Consider the following 18,072-nt stretch of genomic DNA (forward strand, 5'->3'; position numbering starts at 1 on the left):
CCTCAGTGGGAAACCATGAAATATTCACTGCAGAAACACATTTTCTGGGCTGTAGGTCAGCCTAGCTTATACTACCCCACAGCCTGAGCCAATATTTTGTGCATGGAAGTGATGAATTGTAAAAAAGTGGAACAGCACAGGGGGATCAGTGTAGGGAGGCCAGGTCACAGCAATGCAGAAACAAAACAAGAAGAACCTGCCTAAAAGGAAGAAAATTCAACTTCTTTTGCTGCTAAAACACATTTACGCACCAGCTTTTATTGATGACATCGCAAATATCCACATCCAACAACCAAACGGTTCAACACACCGGCTTGCTCATGTGGAATTCAACTGTGTCTACGGCATTACAACAAAACAAGCAAAGCCAAATGAATACCTGAAAGAAAGCATCTTGTATAACAGAGACTCTCTGAATCTCGGGAGGAACGTTGTTGACTTTGGCTACCCCTGAGATTTGCCACGTGAACAGAGCAAATCATTTCTCACAGCAGTTCGCAAGCTTTGGAATAAGCAAGTCCTGATCCTCGCTTCAGGGCAGGGGGATGGAGTAGGTGATTTCCCATGTTCCCTTCCAGCTCAACCTTTCTGTGATATTAAGGCCCACCCCCAAAGCCTATTAACAAGGATCCAAAAGATAATGGTAAAAGAATAAAGCAACTACCGTAGCAAGTTGATAGCTTCCCAAGGAAACCAATACTACCCTACAGAAGGGTACTTCAAAATAGTTTGCAGAGGAGTTGCTTTAAGAAGAAGCAAGCTGTACTTGCATCACCCTGAAAGTAACTAGAAGCACATGGAGAATCTCTTTTCCTGGCTTTTTCGCCCAAGTGAAACAACTTTCTCCAGTTGCTGCTGAAAGGAATTTAATGAAATAATCCATACCTGAGAGATTATTTCCATGTTTGTACAAAACATAAAACAAATGTCCCGGGACTTGCTCTGTCCCATTTTCAGCTCAGGTTGCGTTGCACATGGGACACATCTATTTCGGATAGAAAAAATCTGAACTACTGATTTCCCTAATGTATACATATGCCGGTCACACCGTGGTATCAGCGGAAGCTAGGTTGTGGCTGTTGAGTAATATGTAGCCCTGAGTCACACATGCAGCTTATATTAAAAAAAAAAAGGGGGGGGGGGGGAAGGAGGGGGCTCAGGTAGATGTAGCTGTACCTACTTATCAGCATGCCGGGGTTACAGTATGCTGTGGGCTCCCGTTGCTGTGTAATTCCTGCAGCCGCACAAGACCTTACACGAGTGCTGCTACCCTGTCTTTAATGCCCAAAGTCTGAACACGTTCCCTTGCTTCTCATGATGAGAAAGTGCTGCTCAGGGGTTTGATGGACAGCCGTAGAGCCCTGCAGCCTATCAAACTCAGAGGTCAGCAAATAAGCCCTGAGCAGCTTTGTTACAGGATTAAACTTGGTACGTTTGACGTGCTGTTTACGCCCAGGGAACGAAGCAGACCAAAGCTTCAGTGTATTCCTTTTTCAATCAGGTCTGCTGCCTTGTTTTAAAGCATGGGAATGTTTTAGACCCACCTACTATTAAAAAAATATTATCACCATAGCTTTGTTACATACTGACATATCCCCTTGTGCATACTGTGTTAAACAAGAAAGTGCAATTCACAAGTTGAACAAAATAATGAAATATTCCTTGTTTCACTGTTTCCTCATCAGTACAGTAATGAAACAGAGATATACTTTATCTACCCTGGCGACGATGAAGCTCAGACACTAATCAGAAGTTTGTTGTTATTTTTGGCTGTCACACACAAAAAAATAGAGCAGAAAGCATTTATCTTTTAAAACCTGTGTATGCAGAAAGGAGGCAACGGCTTTACACAGTTAGCTGCTTATTCTGTAGAGTAAAAGGACTAGTGCAAAACATCTTGGCCTCACTTGTCCTCTGGTGTAAATGACAGTGGTTCCACCACAGATCAGTGGAGCTGTAATATAGTGTACACCAGGGGAGGGTTAGGCCCTCTGGTACAAGTATATGAATTTCCCATTGCAAACACTGGTATGAAAACAGTATTTCCCTCTCCTCCTCCTTCATGTTATTGTGTTATCTTCATCTCCAATATTCCGTCATTGCAAAAACCCTTAACAAACGTATAATCAACGAGCAGAAAGAAATCAGCAGAAAACTCTTTTCTACCCTAGCACTGACCTCCCAGTCACAATCACAGCTAATTAAGATGCTATAAACGCGGACAGGCCGAATGTTCAACCATAGTCTCTACCTTTCAGTCTGAATACATTGAAATTCCATTGTAAGCCATTATCTGCATTGGTATCCAAAACCTGTGTTGTTGATAATTTAAACAATTGTTTTATGAATTCCTATGACATTATAGTGTCCTGATTACAAAGCATTTAAGGCAGATGCTTCCTTTTAAATGTATGTTTAAGCACTGAGCTGCTTTGGAATTAATATGGCAAAAAAAAAAAAAAAGATTCTTTCTCGTTTCTTTGGGACAGCAGAACATTGACAGTCATTATTTCTCCTACTAAAGAGAAGCATCCCTTTTCCCCTTGAAAGAAAAAGACTCAGCTACTTCATGATAACCTCATGCGTGGCAGACTTCAGGGCTTTTACACACAGCTTGTGCCATCCTGGTCAGAAAGTAATTCTGCAAGTAACCTTGCTACAAACCGAAAAGGTGCACAGTGTCATTGGTCTGCTTTAAAATCACAAACACATGGAGAGACAATTGTGCAATTTTTCTTAATTAGAGAAAATCACCACACTTTAAAAAAGAAAAATAAGTGCGAGCAGCACTTGTCAGGTTGGCCCTCATCCTGCTTCATTTGGGTAAAACTCCCTTTGACATCAGCTGGAGCAAGGTTTGTTCCTAATTTTAAAAAATTCAAGAGAGAAAATCACATCTCGTGACTCTTGAATGTAGGTGGAAACAGGCTCTGACCCTGCAATTTGCTGACCGTCTTTATCTCAGCATATAGCAACAGAGGAAAATCACTGCCTTGTGCCATTTGGGGGAAAAATCAACTACTATTTATATCTAAACACTTGTAGCTCTTAATGGCAAAAAAAGAAACACACTAAACCCTCCTGATGCTGCATGTAATGCAGGGGGTATGACTTGCTTACACCACTTCACGTGTGTACACCTCACACACACACACACGAGCGTGTTAATTTTTACTGCCCAGGAGAAACCTTAGTTTGTTTAGAACTGAGACACAAAGCAGCAGTCCATTATCTCATGTCGTTCTCAAAACCTGACATTTAGAGAGCTGTTTCCAAACAAGTTCATTAAACACTCCATGCATCTTAAGGCCATATGCAGCAGTATAATTTAGAGCGTATATTTTATAGGTTTCTCTTTCTGGTTTACCCACTGATTATTATGTGCAGTAAAACCTCAATTATCCCAACTAGTCAGGGGAATAAAAAAGGGAAATAAAAAGTAGGTGATGGAAAAGGATATGTTAACAAATTCCATAGGAAAGCAGTCCATGCAACACCAAGACTGTTGCACATGTAACATTTCAGCGTTATTAATGCCCTTTCTCTTCTTATAGAAAGGTAAGTAGTATGAATAAAAAGCATAAAATGGCAACTAAACCGCCTCCCTCATTCTTACTGGGTTTACAAGCAGCAGGCATTTTAAAACACTGTAGACAAATGCACGGCAAATTTTATCTTGCTTTTCACTGTGCAAACTCACAGACCTAAATGGAACAGCACAACCCAAAATAAAGGCTGGATTTGGCCCAGCTGGGAACAGGAATGACTTGAAAGATACAGGAATATTTCTGCAAATTTCTACTCGTGTTACATTTAAGTTTTACTACCTAATTCTTGGGCGGGGGGGGTGTCAGACATACAGGGCTAAAATGGAAACTCTCCCAAATAATTTCACCTTTCTCCATCTACATACCAGCAATATACACATTTGGCACCCAAGTGCTGTCACTTATACCCTGAATAGTTGCATGCATAAAATTCTGTACCGGAAAAAAATATTGCAGAAATGGCTGGGAATTATTTTTAGTGTAAAGCTGAGATAGTGAAACTTGGTAAGCGGTTCCCGCTAAAACCAAAGAAGAGCGTATGTAAAGACGTGACAATATCAAAGACCCCAACTGTGACTTGTCCAAGCACATTATTACACATATACAGTTGTTTTAACTGTTTACCACTTTCTCATGTACAGTGATTTTTAATGCACATTACACTGCTAGCCTTAGCCAATTTCTCTAGTGTCCAAACTTGCTTACCAGTGTTTTTTAAAGCCAGTAATTTCTCATCAAAGTGATTCCAGTTGGTTTGGCCCGACCTCAACCCACTGAAAGTATTTACTGTTTTCACTGTCAGGAATACATCTCTGTGTGACGTGCCTACATGTCTGCTGCCTGCACACCCGGTTTTTGAAGATTGAGGAAGCCTGGCTGACGTTTCCAACCTCTCCTGTGCAGAGCACTCCTCTCCCTGCTTTCAAGAAGTTGACTTCTTTGCAGCAGCTTGCACATTCGTTTTGACTCTCTTCTTTGCCGAGTAGCAATCTGGAGAACAACACATCAATAGAATTAGGGCTAAGACACTGGTAACGGCTGCTTTTCAAGAAATCACTCAAATCTCATTTTCACATTGAAGAAGTCATTTAGACTTTTCTACGGCATGTGAATGAACAAAACTAATACCTTTAGCATGTTCCACATAAAGCTACGAAATACTAAGCAAAACAAAGGAAATGTGCTGGCTTTTATCCAGTTGAGATCAAAAGACTTTGGACCCTGTTACGCAAGCTGAACAATCTGACATTTCACTCCAACTCTCAGATCCACTGCTGCAGTGCTTTCCAGACAGAAATAGATTGGGTTTTTTTCCCTCTTTAGAAATAACAAAAAAATACTCGGTAAAATAACATCAGTAGAGCTGTACTTATGGAGTACTTTTTATTTCTGTTTCTGAGATCAACCTGCAGATTCAGGGAGGACTGCATAAAACCTTGCACTATCATTGAATTACAACTAATTCTTTGCTCAGAGAGTAAGCACTGTGGCACACAGGGAGAAAACCCATTACATTTTCATTCATACATACATGTGATTGAATCTTTGTTTCAGGTGCAAATGTAAATCAAGATTAACTACAGAACCATAATTCCAACGCAGGAGTTTCCCTATGAGTTCCTTCCCTGCCTCCCACCCTTGCAAAAAAACCACAAACTTTTTTCAGGTAAATAAGGCGGAATTAGCTGAAAGGGAAGCTAAATGCTTATTTACTTTAGAGTTCATGGCATTTACCTGGTGTAAATTGTTAGTATTTATAGCAATGAATTTGCTCCAATTTCAATTGAGGATGCGGGCTCCGTGATATTTAAACCTGAGCTTTCTATACAGTCAAATTGGCAACAACTATCAAGTCCTAGCAGCATAAAGTCTTGCATTAATTCCAACGCAGAACATTGTTGGCGGGATGACTGGAATTCTATAGGCTTTCACAGCCAAGTTTGTGCAACGAGACTCCTGCAGCCAATTCCCTTAAGAATACGTCTGCATGGCACAGTGCAATGGAGCGCAGTGGTACCTGAGCTAGCCCCAAGTTAAACTTCTGGAGCAGGACATGATCCCAAGGAGAGTGTATTCTCCCAGGCAGGAGCATGCACTGCTAACTCAGTAGAAAAGCAAATCCCGCTATTACTATAACCTGCTGTAGTCTCTCAGTGGAGCAGCAGAGGGAAGGAACAGCAGCAAGAAAAACAAGCTTATGTTACCAAATGTAATCTTTACTACTTATTTCTTCCATTTAAAAGACCTCTATGTAGCTATCCTCCATTTTGGGAAAAGAAATGCATTGGGAATTATGCTTACTAGATGAAATTCAGAAAAGACTTAACTGGTTGGTATTCCCATTTCTTCCTGTTAAGAATTTTAGCGAGAGCCCAGCTGCTCAGATGCCCACATAACAGAGCCTAGTTCCAAAAATGACAGGGGTGCTTAAAAGCCAGGGGGGTGCATATTCCCCAGAGCCATATTCAGATGGTCTAGCCTCCATTTAAGATGCTAAACAAAGTCCCTGGAAATTGGCTGGTTTGCCCAAGGGACCTTACAGAGCCCTTGCACTGGCATAAGTAAGGCACTGAGAAGGATGCTGCCTGCAGCCTGTCTTTAAGAAAGCCTGGCCAGAGGGACCTAGGAGGGAAACATTGCTGTTGTTTAAATATACCTACCTAAATACCTACTTGCCTTTCCTCCCCATTTTCTCCCCAGCCATCTTGCATGAACTATCTGATTCAGAAGTAAGACCAGCTAATGAAAACATAGGGTTGTTACCAATTTTCTCTCCTTTACCTTTTGCCAAGGAGGCAAGGATGTATGAATGTCTCCCAGGAGAGACAAGGTCTAAGTGTACCACACTGAGGCAAGCCAAAAAATTTGGAAGAGAAGAAGAGAAGCAAAGAGCTGGCATGGTTTGCAATCATTGATTAGTGAAAAACAACAACAACAAAAAAAACCCAAAAAAAGGAAAAAGTGAAAAAGGCTTATAGCCTGTATCTGAGCTGCTTTTGAATTTGAGGCGCTCTCAGAAAACAGAGCAGAAACACACTGGGTCCACAACAAAAAAGAGAGATGGAGTAAGTCTACATAAAGGGTGGGGAGATAGAAGGGAAAATCTACTTTTGTAATGGTTAGCTCTCTGCACATCTGAGGAGTCAAATGCAGCAGGAAAATCTCTGCTCCTTCCACTCTGGAGGCACCAATGTCCACAAAACCCCATGGCTGGTTTTTAATATATCGATATTTATTTAATGGGCCACAGCTGTCTCTGAAAGTCTAAATCAAATGCATATTGTTGGATCTTAATGTAAAGCACTACAGTGTTCTTGTTGACCAAAGCAGAAGGCAGATAGCCGGCTTCAAATCCAAGCCTCAGATCCTAATCCTAACCTAACCTCTCATTGTAGGATGGCAGAAGATGAGCGAAGGGGTGGAAGCGTGGGGTCAGACTGTATCAGCAGGTATTGCTTTCCCTGGCTCAGTTTTGCCTGAATTACTTCAGTCGTGCCCAGAGGAACGAGGTTCCTGCAGCTAGAGGGAATCTCCTAATGCATCCTTCAGCTGGCAATAAGAAGGACATGTGTGCGTGTGCCTGGGAGAGAAGGATTGAGAGAGGGACTGATCTCCAATCCTCACCAAAAGAGAAGACTGCAAACAGTTTTCCTGGCCCATCTCGCACACCCAGATTCCTTGGGGAGAAGGGTACTGTTGTTAGACTAAAGTGTTTTCTCTTATGAAAACACATGTGGGAAAGTGTTAAAACTGTGCAGCGTGGTATTTTGGTTTCCACATCCCCTGATGAAATATTTCTTGCCTGGGGAAAACAAAACGGAAGAAAAATATCCCCTGGAAATATCTGCATAATTTACTCCCACACACCTAGTGAGAGCTTTACAATTGAACAGCAGTTCCCTCAAACCATCACAACATTGTGCTCTGAATTACACTTCTGTACTCCTACCTGTAAATTATACTGTTAATTAGTTAATGGCTGTAAAGTGCTTTGGAGAAGAAAAGAGCACTCATTAAATATCATTGTTTTGTACTCTAGTGTGCAATGTTCCACTGTTCATTAATCTCCAACCTCTTCCTGAACCTCTCGCTAGCAATTAAGTTTCATACCCTCAAAGAGCAAATTAGTCTATTGTCTGACTTAACTGAGATCAACATCACTGTTCAGAAAGTGTTTCCTGAAACCTTAGCTTCAATTATCTTCTAGGCAATTTCAAGCTGGTGTCTCACATTAAATTGGTCTACGTCTTGAAAACCTCAGTCTTGGATAAACCAAAACCCCAGTATGGACAAGGGAAATCTAATATACTGGACTACATTTTCCAAACAAGCTCAAATCCCGTTGACAAGAGAAAACGAGGGGCCGGATGTTCAGAAGAGCTTAGCATGCAGGATGCTGAGGATTCTCAAAAACCTAAACCTCTTTTATGGGTGCTGAAACCCACTCTTGGCAGCAAGTCCTGGCGAGAGGTATTTGAAAACCTAGCCCCTTCTGCCACTTGGCCAAGTTCAAGATCCATCTGTCCTTTAAAATTCCTGGATGACTTCACTGAGTGAAGCTGAAGTTAACAGGAGACCTGGTTGCTTTCTCTGGTTTCTGGTCTTCGCCTAAGGCTTAGCTGGCTGAACGGTGTTCCCTACCGCACTCGGGAAAGGGTGCACAGGGCCAAACCTATAAGCAAGCAAAAAACCCCAAAACTCCCATCTGATGGGCAACCCTCTTTTCCTGTCAGGCTCCTGCTTGAGAAATCACCTCACCACTTTTCTTAGCTTGTCTTTTTAACCACCTCACTCTCCTCACCATCCCAACTATCCTCCCACAAGAAGTGGTCGTTATCTTATTGCTCTGTGACAAGTCCTGAACAGACCCCAGGGCCAGGAGGGGGCTTGTGGCACAGCACCTTTGAAAAACACAAGCCCCGTGCCCACCAGTTTAGAGTGTGCCCTCTTCCTCTTGCAGATGCTTCTTTGAAGGGTTGCACTTTCTCAAAGCAAGACTGGTTTATGGGCCCACCAGAGAATTTCTAAGCAGCTGTTGGGACCAGCTTCAATCATCTGAGCCTTGCTAGAGTCTCACACACCTGTCAAAGATGTCTGTCGTCTTTTATTCCCTTCCAAGATCCTCTTGCCCCCTGTTTTCTTGGAAGTTTTGGGTTTCTCAGTCAGTGCTACCCGGGCAAAGTGCTGAATCTTGTCCTCCCTGCCCAGGGGCCCATCCAAGTGCTGCAGTGGTCTCCAAGCATCTCCCACCACACAGCTGTGGTAGAAGGTGGGCACCTCGTGGCCCTCAAGCTCTTCCCACTGCAGGAGCCCCTCCGCTGGCGTGTCCCGGAGGAAATCAAAGTTCCACTTCTGCTGGGCCCCCTCAATGCTGTTGCGCAGCATGTGCTGGAAGTCCTGCTGCAGCTGCTCGTGGTCTACAGGACCAAAGAGGTTCCTCCGGGCATGGGTTGTCTTCCCCGGCCTCCACTCCATCTTTTCTCCCCGGTGCTGCTCTCCAGCGACTCCCTGCCAAGGACAGAAAGACCATCAGCCACCCTTTGCATGCTCAGTTTAGTGGGCACTGCACACTCTTTAAGCGGAGTGTGGCAGTAAACCTAGATGCTTTTGATCCAGCTACAGGAAATCTTTCTTGGCTTATTTTGAAAGAAATTTATCCCAGTCTCCAGTCCAGAGTGAGAATTCCTGTCTATAGGATGTGCCTATAGAAGGACAGGGAAGGGTGAAAAGCCCTCACCTCTTTTGTGCATCTTTATTTCAGTGTAAACTGAGTGAGGGTTTGCCCTAAGGGGACAGGGACGCACAAGGAAGTGGACAATGTCCCTTGAGGTAGTGCAGCAGAAGACCGAAAGCACAGAAGTGGTACTTGGGGAAAATGACCATGAGTATCACCTTAAACAAGGGAAAGAAGCTGAAAAGGAGGACTTCCAGGACAACAAAGGCTGATGGCAATCAGTAAAGTACAGAAAACATGTTTAATTTCACAGTGAAGGTGGTGTCTCTTTCCTGACTACTCTTACCACCATTTGCTTTGCTGTGTCAGCCAAGTTGGAAGCTAAAGACGACCAGAGCAATCACCTGTTTCTTGCCTGACATTTTCATTCCTCTTTCCTTGAAGCAATTGCCTGAGAAGTGGTCCCAATCACAGACAAACCCACTGTCTTTCCTATAATGGCAAATCCCATGCAAGCATCAGTAGATGGACTTCCCATTTGGTAGGCCGGCATGGGGACAGAAGAGATGGGGTTTGCACCCTCCTCTGGCAGGTAAGGTGGGGACACAGGAAGATGGAGAAGAGAAATCAGGCATTTTGCAGATTTCATAGGCCAGACGGGCATAAATATACCAAATACATTCACACATTAACTTCTGCATCAGGTCTTTAATTTCTGGAAGAGCATGAAAACAGATCTTAAAGGCCATTCAATTCTTTCTCCCTCTGGATCCACAAAACTCAGCAGCCCCTCACAAGCTGTGATGCATAGCAGCGGACAGGCTAAAAAGAAACCCCAGAGAAACATTAGCAAACAGCCACAATTTGGATTTGTTGCACTACTGAATTCAGAAGGGCACAAAGAGTTTGGGGACAGAGCTGAGAGAGGTCAACTGGTCATCTGTCTACAGACCACGCAGATAGAGCAACAGAACTCCTGCAGAACCTCAAGCTTCAGGCTTGGTCTCCAACACCCCAAAGGGTGCTTCAGCTGCAGCTGACACAAACCCAGATGCAACTGGTATAATCATCCCCCCCATATTATTTTTGCAGGGTCGTATCTAATACACGTGAACTCTGAGCATCCCCTTGCAATCACACCCCGAATGCCTACTCTGAGAATGTCACTTGGTGGCTCCGGTATCAAGACCTGGTCAGCAACAGGGCGGCGTTGGCATGTAGATGTTTCTGCGCATAGTCTGCCGCAAAAAAACTCAGATACTGAGGGATGCGGCTACCTCCTCCTAGGTGGAAGCTGAGTGTCAGTTCTGCAGATGACAGCACACCTGAGCAGCAGTGGTCCAAAGAGGCAGACTGGCTCCTGCATCTGTTTGCTTGTAAATCTTATTCCTTGCCCTTAGTGGCTCTGAACCAGTGTCCCGCAAACACATGGTCCACAGCCACAGGAAATTAAACCAGGGAGTGCCAGGTCTGGGTTGCCCTTCTGGTGCACGGATTTATTTCCAAACATTGGGTGGTGTTGTTCTCCAGAGGCTGGTGCCTCCCATGGAGCTCCAGGATGGGAAGCAGGGTAGCCCTGCTTGGTCTGGGACACCATCTGGGGCTGACCATGAGGACTGATGGGACTGCAGTGCCTCCAGGGCCCCAGCCGGGTCCCACCAGTGGTACCACGCTGTGCCGTGTGGTTACACCGGCTCATTCGGCGTAAGCCTCCAGCACTGAGCTGCTACACGAGCAAAGCTGGCAGGTGCCCACCGGATGCTCCTCGCTCCCCGCAGAGCCTAGGAAAGGTGGGAAAGCACTTTTCCTGAGGAAAAGCAGCCGAGAGCACAACAAGGATAATCCTCTAGGTGGCATCCAGAATCCCCAAACTTCACACAAAACTCTTCCCAGGGCTGCACAGAGCCTTGCCCTTAGCTGTCGGGATAATCGTCGGTGCCAGCTGTCACTATAGCTAATAACAATCACACCTCCGCTGCTTCTTCATCTGGTGCCAAGCCCAGCTTAAACTGAGTTACTGAGTTCATTCAAAGGCAATCGGGTCTTAGGAAAAGGCAAAAGGTCTTTGGAAAGGATACGCAGTGCTTTGCAGGAACTATTCCTCTTGTGTTACAAACTTTCCTCATACGGAAACTGTTCCTCATTAGGAACTGTTTGATAGCAGCGAATCGGGGTTAGGAAGAAAGAAGGTATTTATCAAACAACTATGGCCTTTCCTAACAGCACATTTTAGCATCACACAGGAGTGAAGCAGAAAAGACTCTGCCTTGCTCTGTTAATGATTATGGCTATTCCAGCGCAGCCTGTGAATCCAGAGCCTTGTCTTTAAGATTACCTAATTCCAGGTGTTTCAAAGGAAGATAAAACGCCAGCAGAGAGGATAATTATAGCATAACCTTTCCCTATGGAAAGTTTCCTCCTAACGCGCTTAGTTATGTCATGAATCACGAATGCTTATAACTCTTCTAAACTTACATCACACGTATATACACTGCCTGTTGTCATTTCCATTATTCACGGTCGCATCCAGGGTGAAATCCCAGGCCTACAGAAGTCAGAGCGAGTTTACCGCAGCAGAACCAGGATGCAGCTCCTCGCTTTTTTCGGGACTCTTTCCAGGTCTTGGCTCCAAAGCTGCACCGTCACTATTCCCACAGCTTAGTCTGAGTTGCGTGGGTGTATTAAAACACCCTTTAAACGAGACCGAAATGTTTCTGAAATGCAAAACCATTATTGGTAGGGTCCTTCCTTTCTTAACCCATGATTTCTGCACCACCTAAGAACAAGCTGCGAGCCCCATTCTGCCAAGCCCATACCCATCCATACAGGCATCCTTATGGAGCCAAGATGTGGGACAAATGCTGAAAGCTGGAGCTCTGCACTAGCAGTGGCCACTTCTGTTTTCTCTCCAGTTCTGTGCTAGCTTGAATGAGTTGAAAAAACCCACAAACTTCCTAGGCAGTTCAGTGCTTGCTCCTCGCATCAGACTTTCAGAGCATCAGAGGAACATTACCTCACATTTCTGAATTTCTTATATATGCACGAGTTAAAAAATACAGATGACAACAAGCAAGAGAATTAGTGCCGTGGATATTTCATTTTCATTCTTACAGTGAAAGTCTGTTTCTTAAATAACTTCGATACCGAAGGTTGCTAGCTATAAATCTTATTTTCGGACACACAGCTTGCCTGTGGCAGGTGCTCAGGTACCTTTAACTCATTCTTTTTTAAAACTATAGCTGAAAAAAAGGTTTCTCCGTCCCTTGCAAGAGGGAGCCACAGCCCTTGTCCCTGCCTTTAAATCCTTCCACCTCTTCTCTGCCCCCCGCCCCCGGTGCTCGCTGCCCTGGCAGCCCAGCCGAGTGCCACCACCTGTCCCCCGCACACACCCCTTTGTGCAGAGGGGAGAGGGAAGGGGCGGCGTGTGCAAGAATGGGATTTGTTTGTCATAACCTTCAACAACAGATATCGGATGCCCGGGCGGCGTTCATTGCGGTGCTACCCCCGGCGGGGATCGGGCCCGGACAAGCTCGCCCCGTGCGCGGCGGAGGGGGACCAGGGCGGACCGGGAGAGTCGTCCCCAGCAGCGGCCTCCCCCCCCTCGGGGGGACGGGGCTAGCAAGGCCCCCGCCGCGCCGGTGTCGGCAGCTTCCCGCCCGGAGGCTGCGGGGACGGGCGGCGGCGGGGATGGTGCTCTGCCCCTCGGGGATGCCCTCCGGCCGCCGTGCAACCGCGCCCCGCCTCTTGCACGGGCGTGAGCGTGCAACGGGAGCTGCGCCCCCAACACCGAGCGGCACCGGCAACCTCGCCCCCGGGGCTGCCCCGCACCGCCCCCGCCTCCCCTCCGCTCCTCACCCCATCCCCGCTCCCTCCCGGCCCCGGGGGCTGGCGGCGGCGCCGGGACTCCCGTCCGGCGCTCACTTACATGCGGGGCGTCCCGAGCGCCCCCTCCCCGGCGGCGGCGGGGGGGGCGAGGGGAGGCGGCCGGGACCGGGGCCGCGCGGCGCCGCCAGGCTCGCGGCTCGGCCCCGCCCCCGCCTCACGTGCTGCCGGGGAGGGGGCGGGGCAAGCTCCCGTCCGGGCAGCGGGGCACGAGGCGCCGCGGGTTCCGGCGGTGGGGGAGCGGTGCTTCGAGGGTATCGCCTGTGGGGTGGGCGCAGAGAGCGGGGCTCGGGCCACCGAGCCCTTCCCCGGGAGAGCCGCGGTGCGGTCCCCGGGCTGGCACCGAGTCGTTTCCCGTGCGGAGCGGCAGCCTCGCTGCTCTGCCACGGACGGTCCTCAGCACGGGTCGCTTGGTACGGGATGGATGTTGAGCAGCTTGGCGGCATCCCCTGGGCTGCGGGTGGGAAGGTGCCGAGAGTATTTTCCCGGTGGCTACTGAGGGTCTGGGCAGGCTGAGGCGCTACGGGGTACCCGACCCCCCCCAGGTGTGGGTGTCTAAGCCAAAGCTTGGGGCCCTGTGTATATTCGTGCTGATTCTCGCAGTGCGTGCATGGGGAGAATTCACATTCTACATCAGTGGAGGTATGAAGAAGGTGCTACTGTGATGAATAAATAGATCCTTGACAGTAATGGCCAGATTTGGTCACATGCATTTATATATCATCACAATCGACACTGTATTTTCCTGAGTTTTAGTAATCTTTAGCATTTCTACAGAAGCAAAGTGTTCTCATGTTTTAACTTCCCAGTTGCTCCCAGAAGACTTGTAAAGCAGGCTGAATGATCCCTTCGTGGGAAGGGAGGTCTGTATTATTTGCTCCATTTTTCAGGTTATGATACATAGGCAGAAGCGGGCAGGGGTTTTGTTAGCATTGGGGGAACTCCATCTTTACTGTTTCCATTTCTGAATTTGAAAGGCTTGTTTTCATTCCTCTGGGCTTCTATACTGATGTTCAAGAGCAGGAAGAGAGGGAAGAACTGGAGAAAGGCTACGGGGTTTAGTTTATTTTCAAGCCAGGCAGAAAAATATCATTAACGATCAGAAAGATGAAGATTTGGGCTGAGAAAGGGATAAAAATATTAATTCTATGAGAACATGACTGTTGTTAAAAATTCAGACAGTGGGGAACTTTTTCCCATCTTCCCACTCCCAGTGTGTAAGATTTCCCCCGTACTTTCATATTCTGCCCCTGAGCATTACCCCTGCAAAGGCAATGCCAAAACTTTGCTTTATATCTCCCCCTTCAAAACCATCTTCAAACACTTGTGGGGCAAACTGGACACAGTCATTTCGCATTTCCATGTGGATCGTGACTGTCCCCAAGGCAGGATCATGATTTCCATGACGATCGTGACAATCGCCCAGGTTGCTCTTGCAGGCAAACCCAGCAGCGAGGAGGGGGCAGAGCAGAGCCTGGTGATGTTCCTTCACACCTCCCCGCCGGGGGTGGGATGCAGCCCGCTGGTAGCACTGGCCACGTCATCACCTTGCCCGCCTTCAGCTGCAGAAGTTGGCGCGCTCAGCCACGTGGTGTGGGGACGATGTTGAGCCTTTCTCATCAGAGGAGCCCACAGCTTTTCCCAGCCTCCATATAACCCTCCCTCAAGCCGCTCGTAGCATCCTTACGCACCCCCACCCGCTGCCCCACGTGCCCTTGATGCACACCCAAACCCACTGACGGCGAATGATTGTACCCCAACACGGGGTACGGCTCCGCTGGGACTGTGCGGTGGGAGATTGAGCATCAGGGGCAGGTGGAGAGCTGAAATCCCCCCCTCCTTAGCCCTCGCTCCTGTGGAAGGGGGAGACCCTTTGCGCTCTGTTTTCACTGTAGGTGCTCCTGTGCTAGTCTGGCATTTCAGTGCCGAGGCTGCAAAAGGAGAGCTTTCTTTTTTAAGGTTTAATGGCAAATTCAAATCTTAAGAAAACCCACCTCTATCTATGTGGTTAATCTTGCAGAGTGTTTTTTGCTTGTCCTTTGTCTTATAAGAAAGCCTCGTGTTTTAGGCAATTTTTTCTTGAGATTGTTCCTTTGTCAAATCACAAACTATGAAACCGTGTGTTTTGCTGGCAACATTTGTTTTTATTATAGTCTAGGTAAAGTAATTTCCTACGGAAGTTGCAATGCCATTTATATTAGGGCTCAGTTTGTTTCACAGAAAATTGAACTCTTTAGAAACAGAGTTTCTAAATCCAGTTTTTCTGACTGGATTTTTTTTTTCTTTTTTTTCTTCTGAAAGCTCAAATTAATAATACAGTTTCTGGCATAGCTGCAGGTAATTATGTGCCTTATCTTAGGCACGTGGATATATTTGTGCCAAATGCTGTGAATCATCTTTTTTAGCCATTTCCAATCACGATCCAAGGTTTCATAAGATTATACAAGCAATTCATGTTTAAGCATCACCTCATCCTCAAGGTTCTGCTTTTGGTTTGCAACGTGCTTTTTACAGCGGATTACTCCCTGAAGGGTTATTCTCTGAGTTAGGTTTGCCATCCATTCTGAATTTCTGAGATCACTCATGCTTTGATGTCTCTTGCTCTCAACTTGATACACAGCTACTGCCTTACAATTCATTGATAGCAGGAGAGGACAACGGGATGATGCAACGGCTTGCAGCAGAAAGAAGGCCGTATGTATGTGTCTCTCTCCCAGTCATGTACTGGTTGCATCCTCCATGTCCTTTGATCCATTGGGATCGGCACTTTGAGATGCAACGCTGCCTTTATAGTTCTAGATGGGAAAATAGGTTAAGAAAGGCAGGGGCACTGACACAGTAGATCTTTACAAAGGTGTTTTTTTCTCAGTTGTGGATGTGTAGAGTTTTGCAATTGGTGCATACCAATAAGAATTAAATAATAATTCAAAAAATACAGTGGTTTTATTCCTAGACTTTGTGTGACAGATCAAACCTAAAACTGAATTAAAATGAAGGAGGATGGTGGGTTTGGTGGGAAAGAATCATTAACTTAAGGCAAGTGAGATAAATGTGAAGAGCAACAGCCATGTTTTTACTGTACGAGTTCTGGTCTCTGTGCAAAGCTAAGGGCTTGTATTTTCTGTAACCTGCAGCCTTTATGAAGTGCCAGTGAACCAAAAGACAAATTGCTGCACGATGCCAGTGCTGTCTAATAGCGTGTGTCTTGAAAAACGTAACTAATTCCTATTTTCAATTAACTCTATAAGTGAAAAGATAATTGGAGGCAGAAGAATCACTGGTCTATTACCTATTCACCTGTTCACTGGAGATTAATTTTCCAATCGGCTTAGGAGTATTGATGATAACATAAAACCCAGACATAAACACAGGAAAAATTAAGGGCTAGACAATCTTTCACACTCCATTTATCCTCTTACAGTGCATTTAAAATTCAGTCACAGAAACTAGACCCTGTAAGATTTTGAGGGCATTGGAAAACTCCAGACTTTTTCCTCCCCCTCCACTCCAGAAAACAGGTTTTCCATTAGTTTTCATATCTGCAATGTTCCTCACATGCTGGAACAAAGCTACTTTTACTTTCTGAAGAGTGAGAAAGATATTCTGTGCAATATAGAAAATATAGCTAAGTACATTTCTTAGCAAGTATACCCCATATTAGAATTGGAGCAGTTACATGGCCTTTTGCCTGTTGACATATCCCTGAGCAGGGAGAGCAGGAACAAATATTGAAAAAGAAAGCGTATGTATAAAATTAAGAGGAAGGTTACTGGTATAAATATCAAAACCACTTATGCAGATGTAACATAGATGGTAGTTGCAGGGAGAGCCAATACTGTATGGAGGAAAGGAAAAAGGTTTGTATGAAGAGGTAGTAAATGCAAAAGCATAGCTAGGAGCCTCTGTTTTGGGAGGGAGGTGGGGAGAGCTCTCTGCAGGGAGGAAAAAGAGGGTGGTTACACTGGGTGCTCTTTGTGAAGAGAAGTGGTGGAGTAGGTGGCTTCAGCTTGGGAGGGAGTGACTGCTCATGAGATGGTCAGGACCCCCAAACTGCAGTTTATGGTGCCCAGAACTGCATAGCTGAGACAACCCTGTGCTCTAGCTGGATTCAGTATTGCATGATGGAGGATGAGGAGGGCTGGGAGAGCAGGAGAAACAGAGAAAGGATGGGTTTGCTATAAAGAAATGTGGTATCAGCTGGCTGGTTGCTCCATCAGCTCGGCACCCCCACCCTGCCAGTGTAGCACAGGCAGCTCAGGGGAGCAGTGATGTCCATGCCCACCTCTCCATGTTGGTGAAGAGGAGCTGGAGAAGGACTGGGATGGTCCATCTGCAAGAAGTTAGGGACAATGCGCTACCATGACAGAGCTGCTGACCCTCCAGGGCAGGTTTGCTGGGCACTGGCACGAGGTAGCAAAGCAGAACCTAGGTGAAAGACGTCAATCCAAATCGACGTCTCCTTCCTTCCTATGCCTCTCTGCTGGTGCTGTGCTTGGTGCTCCCTTGTGCCCTCCCATATAGTCTTGAAGGTTGGAGGAGCCAAAGAGGAGAGTTCATACACCAAGGGGAAACGCAGGCAGAGAATGCTGCCCACCACGAACCTGTCCTGCTCTCCCCAGCGCTCTCTGGCAGGACAAATGAGAATCAGCAAACGAAGGTAAAGGTGTGGGAGAATTTCCTGTTCACTGCTGGCAGTTGGCACAGGGCTTCCCTGTGACTGTGAGCGTTTGAAGCGGATGCTTGGAGCTGCCCTGTGCCACCCCTGAATCAAATTTTGGCACTCAGTTTTGGGCAGCAAAATTTAGTCATGCCTGCCTTTTGGTCATTATTCTCTCAAGTGACAAGCAGCAAGACTACAAAACGAAGCTCCGTAAATTAGCAGCGTAATTCTGGAGAGGAGTGCTTGAGCTATATGTTGTAATGTCATTTGCCTTCATTCACTCCTGTGCAGAGACGTCAAAGGTGTAA

At 46.3% G+C, this 18,072-nt stretch overlaps 1 protein-coding gene across 2 annotated transcripts; it reads right to left on the reverse strand.

The window, feature by feature from the left end:
* Positions 1–224: 224 nt before the first annotated feature.
* On the reverse strand, positions 225–13,275 carry LOC129197923 (cyclin-dependent kinase inhibitor 1-like). 2 transcript variants are annotated; one of them, XM_054806747.1, is made up of 4 exons: positions 13,148–13,275; positions 11,698–11,936; positions 8,630–9,056; positions 225–4,538 (listed from the first exon to the last, which is right to left on the reverse strand). In XM_054806747.1, exons 2-4 carry the CDS (start codon positions 11,731–11,733, stop codon positions 4,471–4,473), a joined length of 531 nt encoding a protein of 176 aa, XP_054662722.1. In that variant the 5' UTR covers positions 11,734–11,936; positions 13,148–13,275; the 3' UTR covers positions 225–4,470. The 2 variants fall into 2 exon arrangements, with proteins under 2 accessions (XP_054662722.1, XP_054662731.1); XM_054806756.1 differs by lacking the exon at positions 11,698–11,936 and having other exon boundaries at positions 13,148–13,248.
* Between the last annotated feature and the right edge of the window lie 4,797 nt (positions 13,276–18,072).

Source organism: Grus americana, chromosome 1, assembly GCF_028858705.1.
Source record: "Grus americana isolate bGruAme1 chromosome 1, bGruAme1.mat, whole genome shotgun sequence".
In the NCBI taxonomy this organism is placed as follows: domain Eukaryota; kingdom Metazoa; phylum Chordata; class Aves; order Gruiformes; family Gruidae; genus Grus; species Grus americana.

Coding starts and splice junctions, on each gene's coding strand:
- LOC129197923 (XM_054806747.1), bottom strand. CDS start 11,733: ATGGAAATGACAACAGGCAGTGTATATACGTGTGAT. Junction 9,057..11,697: donor GCAGTGTATATACGTGTGAT/GTAAGTTTAGAA, acceptor TGTCCTTGGCAG/GGAGTCGCTGGAGAGCAGCA. Junction 4,539..8,629: donor ACGACAGACATCTTTGACAG/GTGTGTGAGACT, acceptor GTTGTTCTCCAG/ATTGCTACTCGGCAAAGAAG.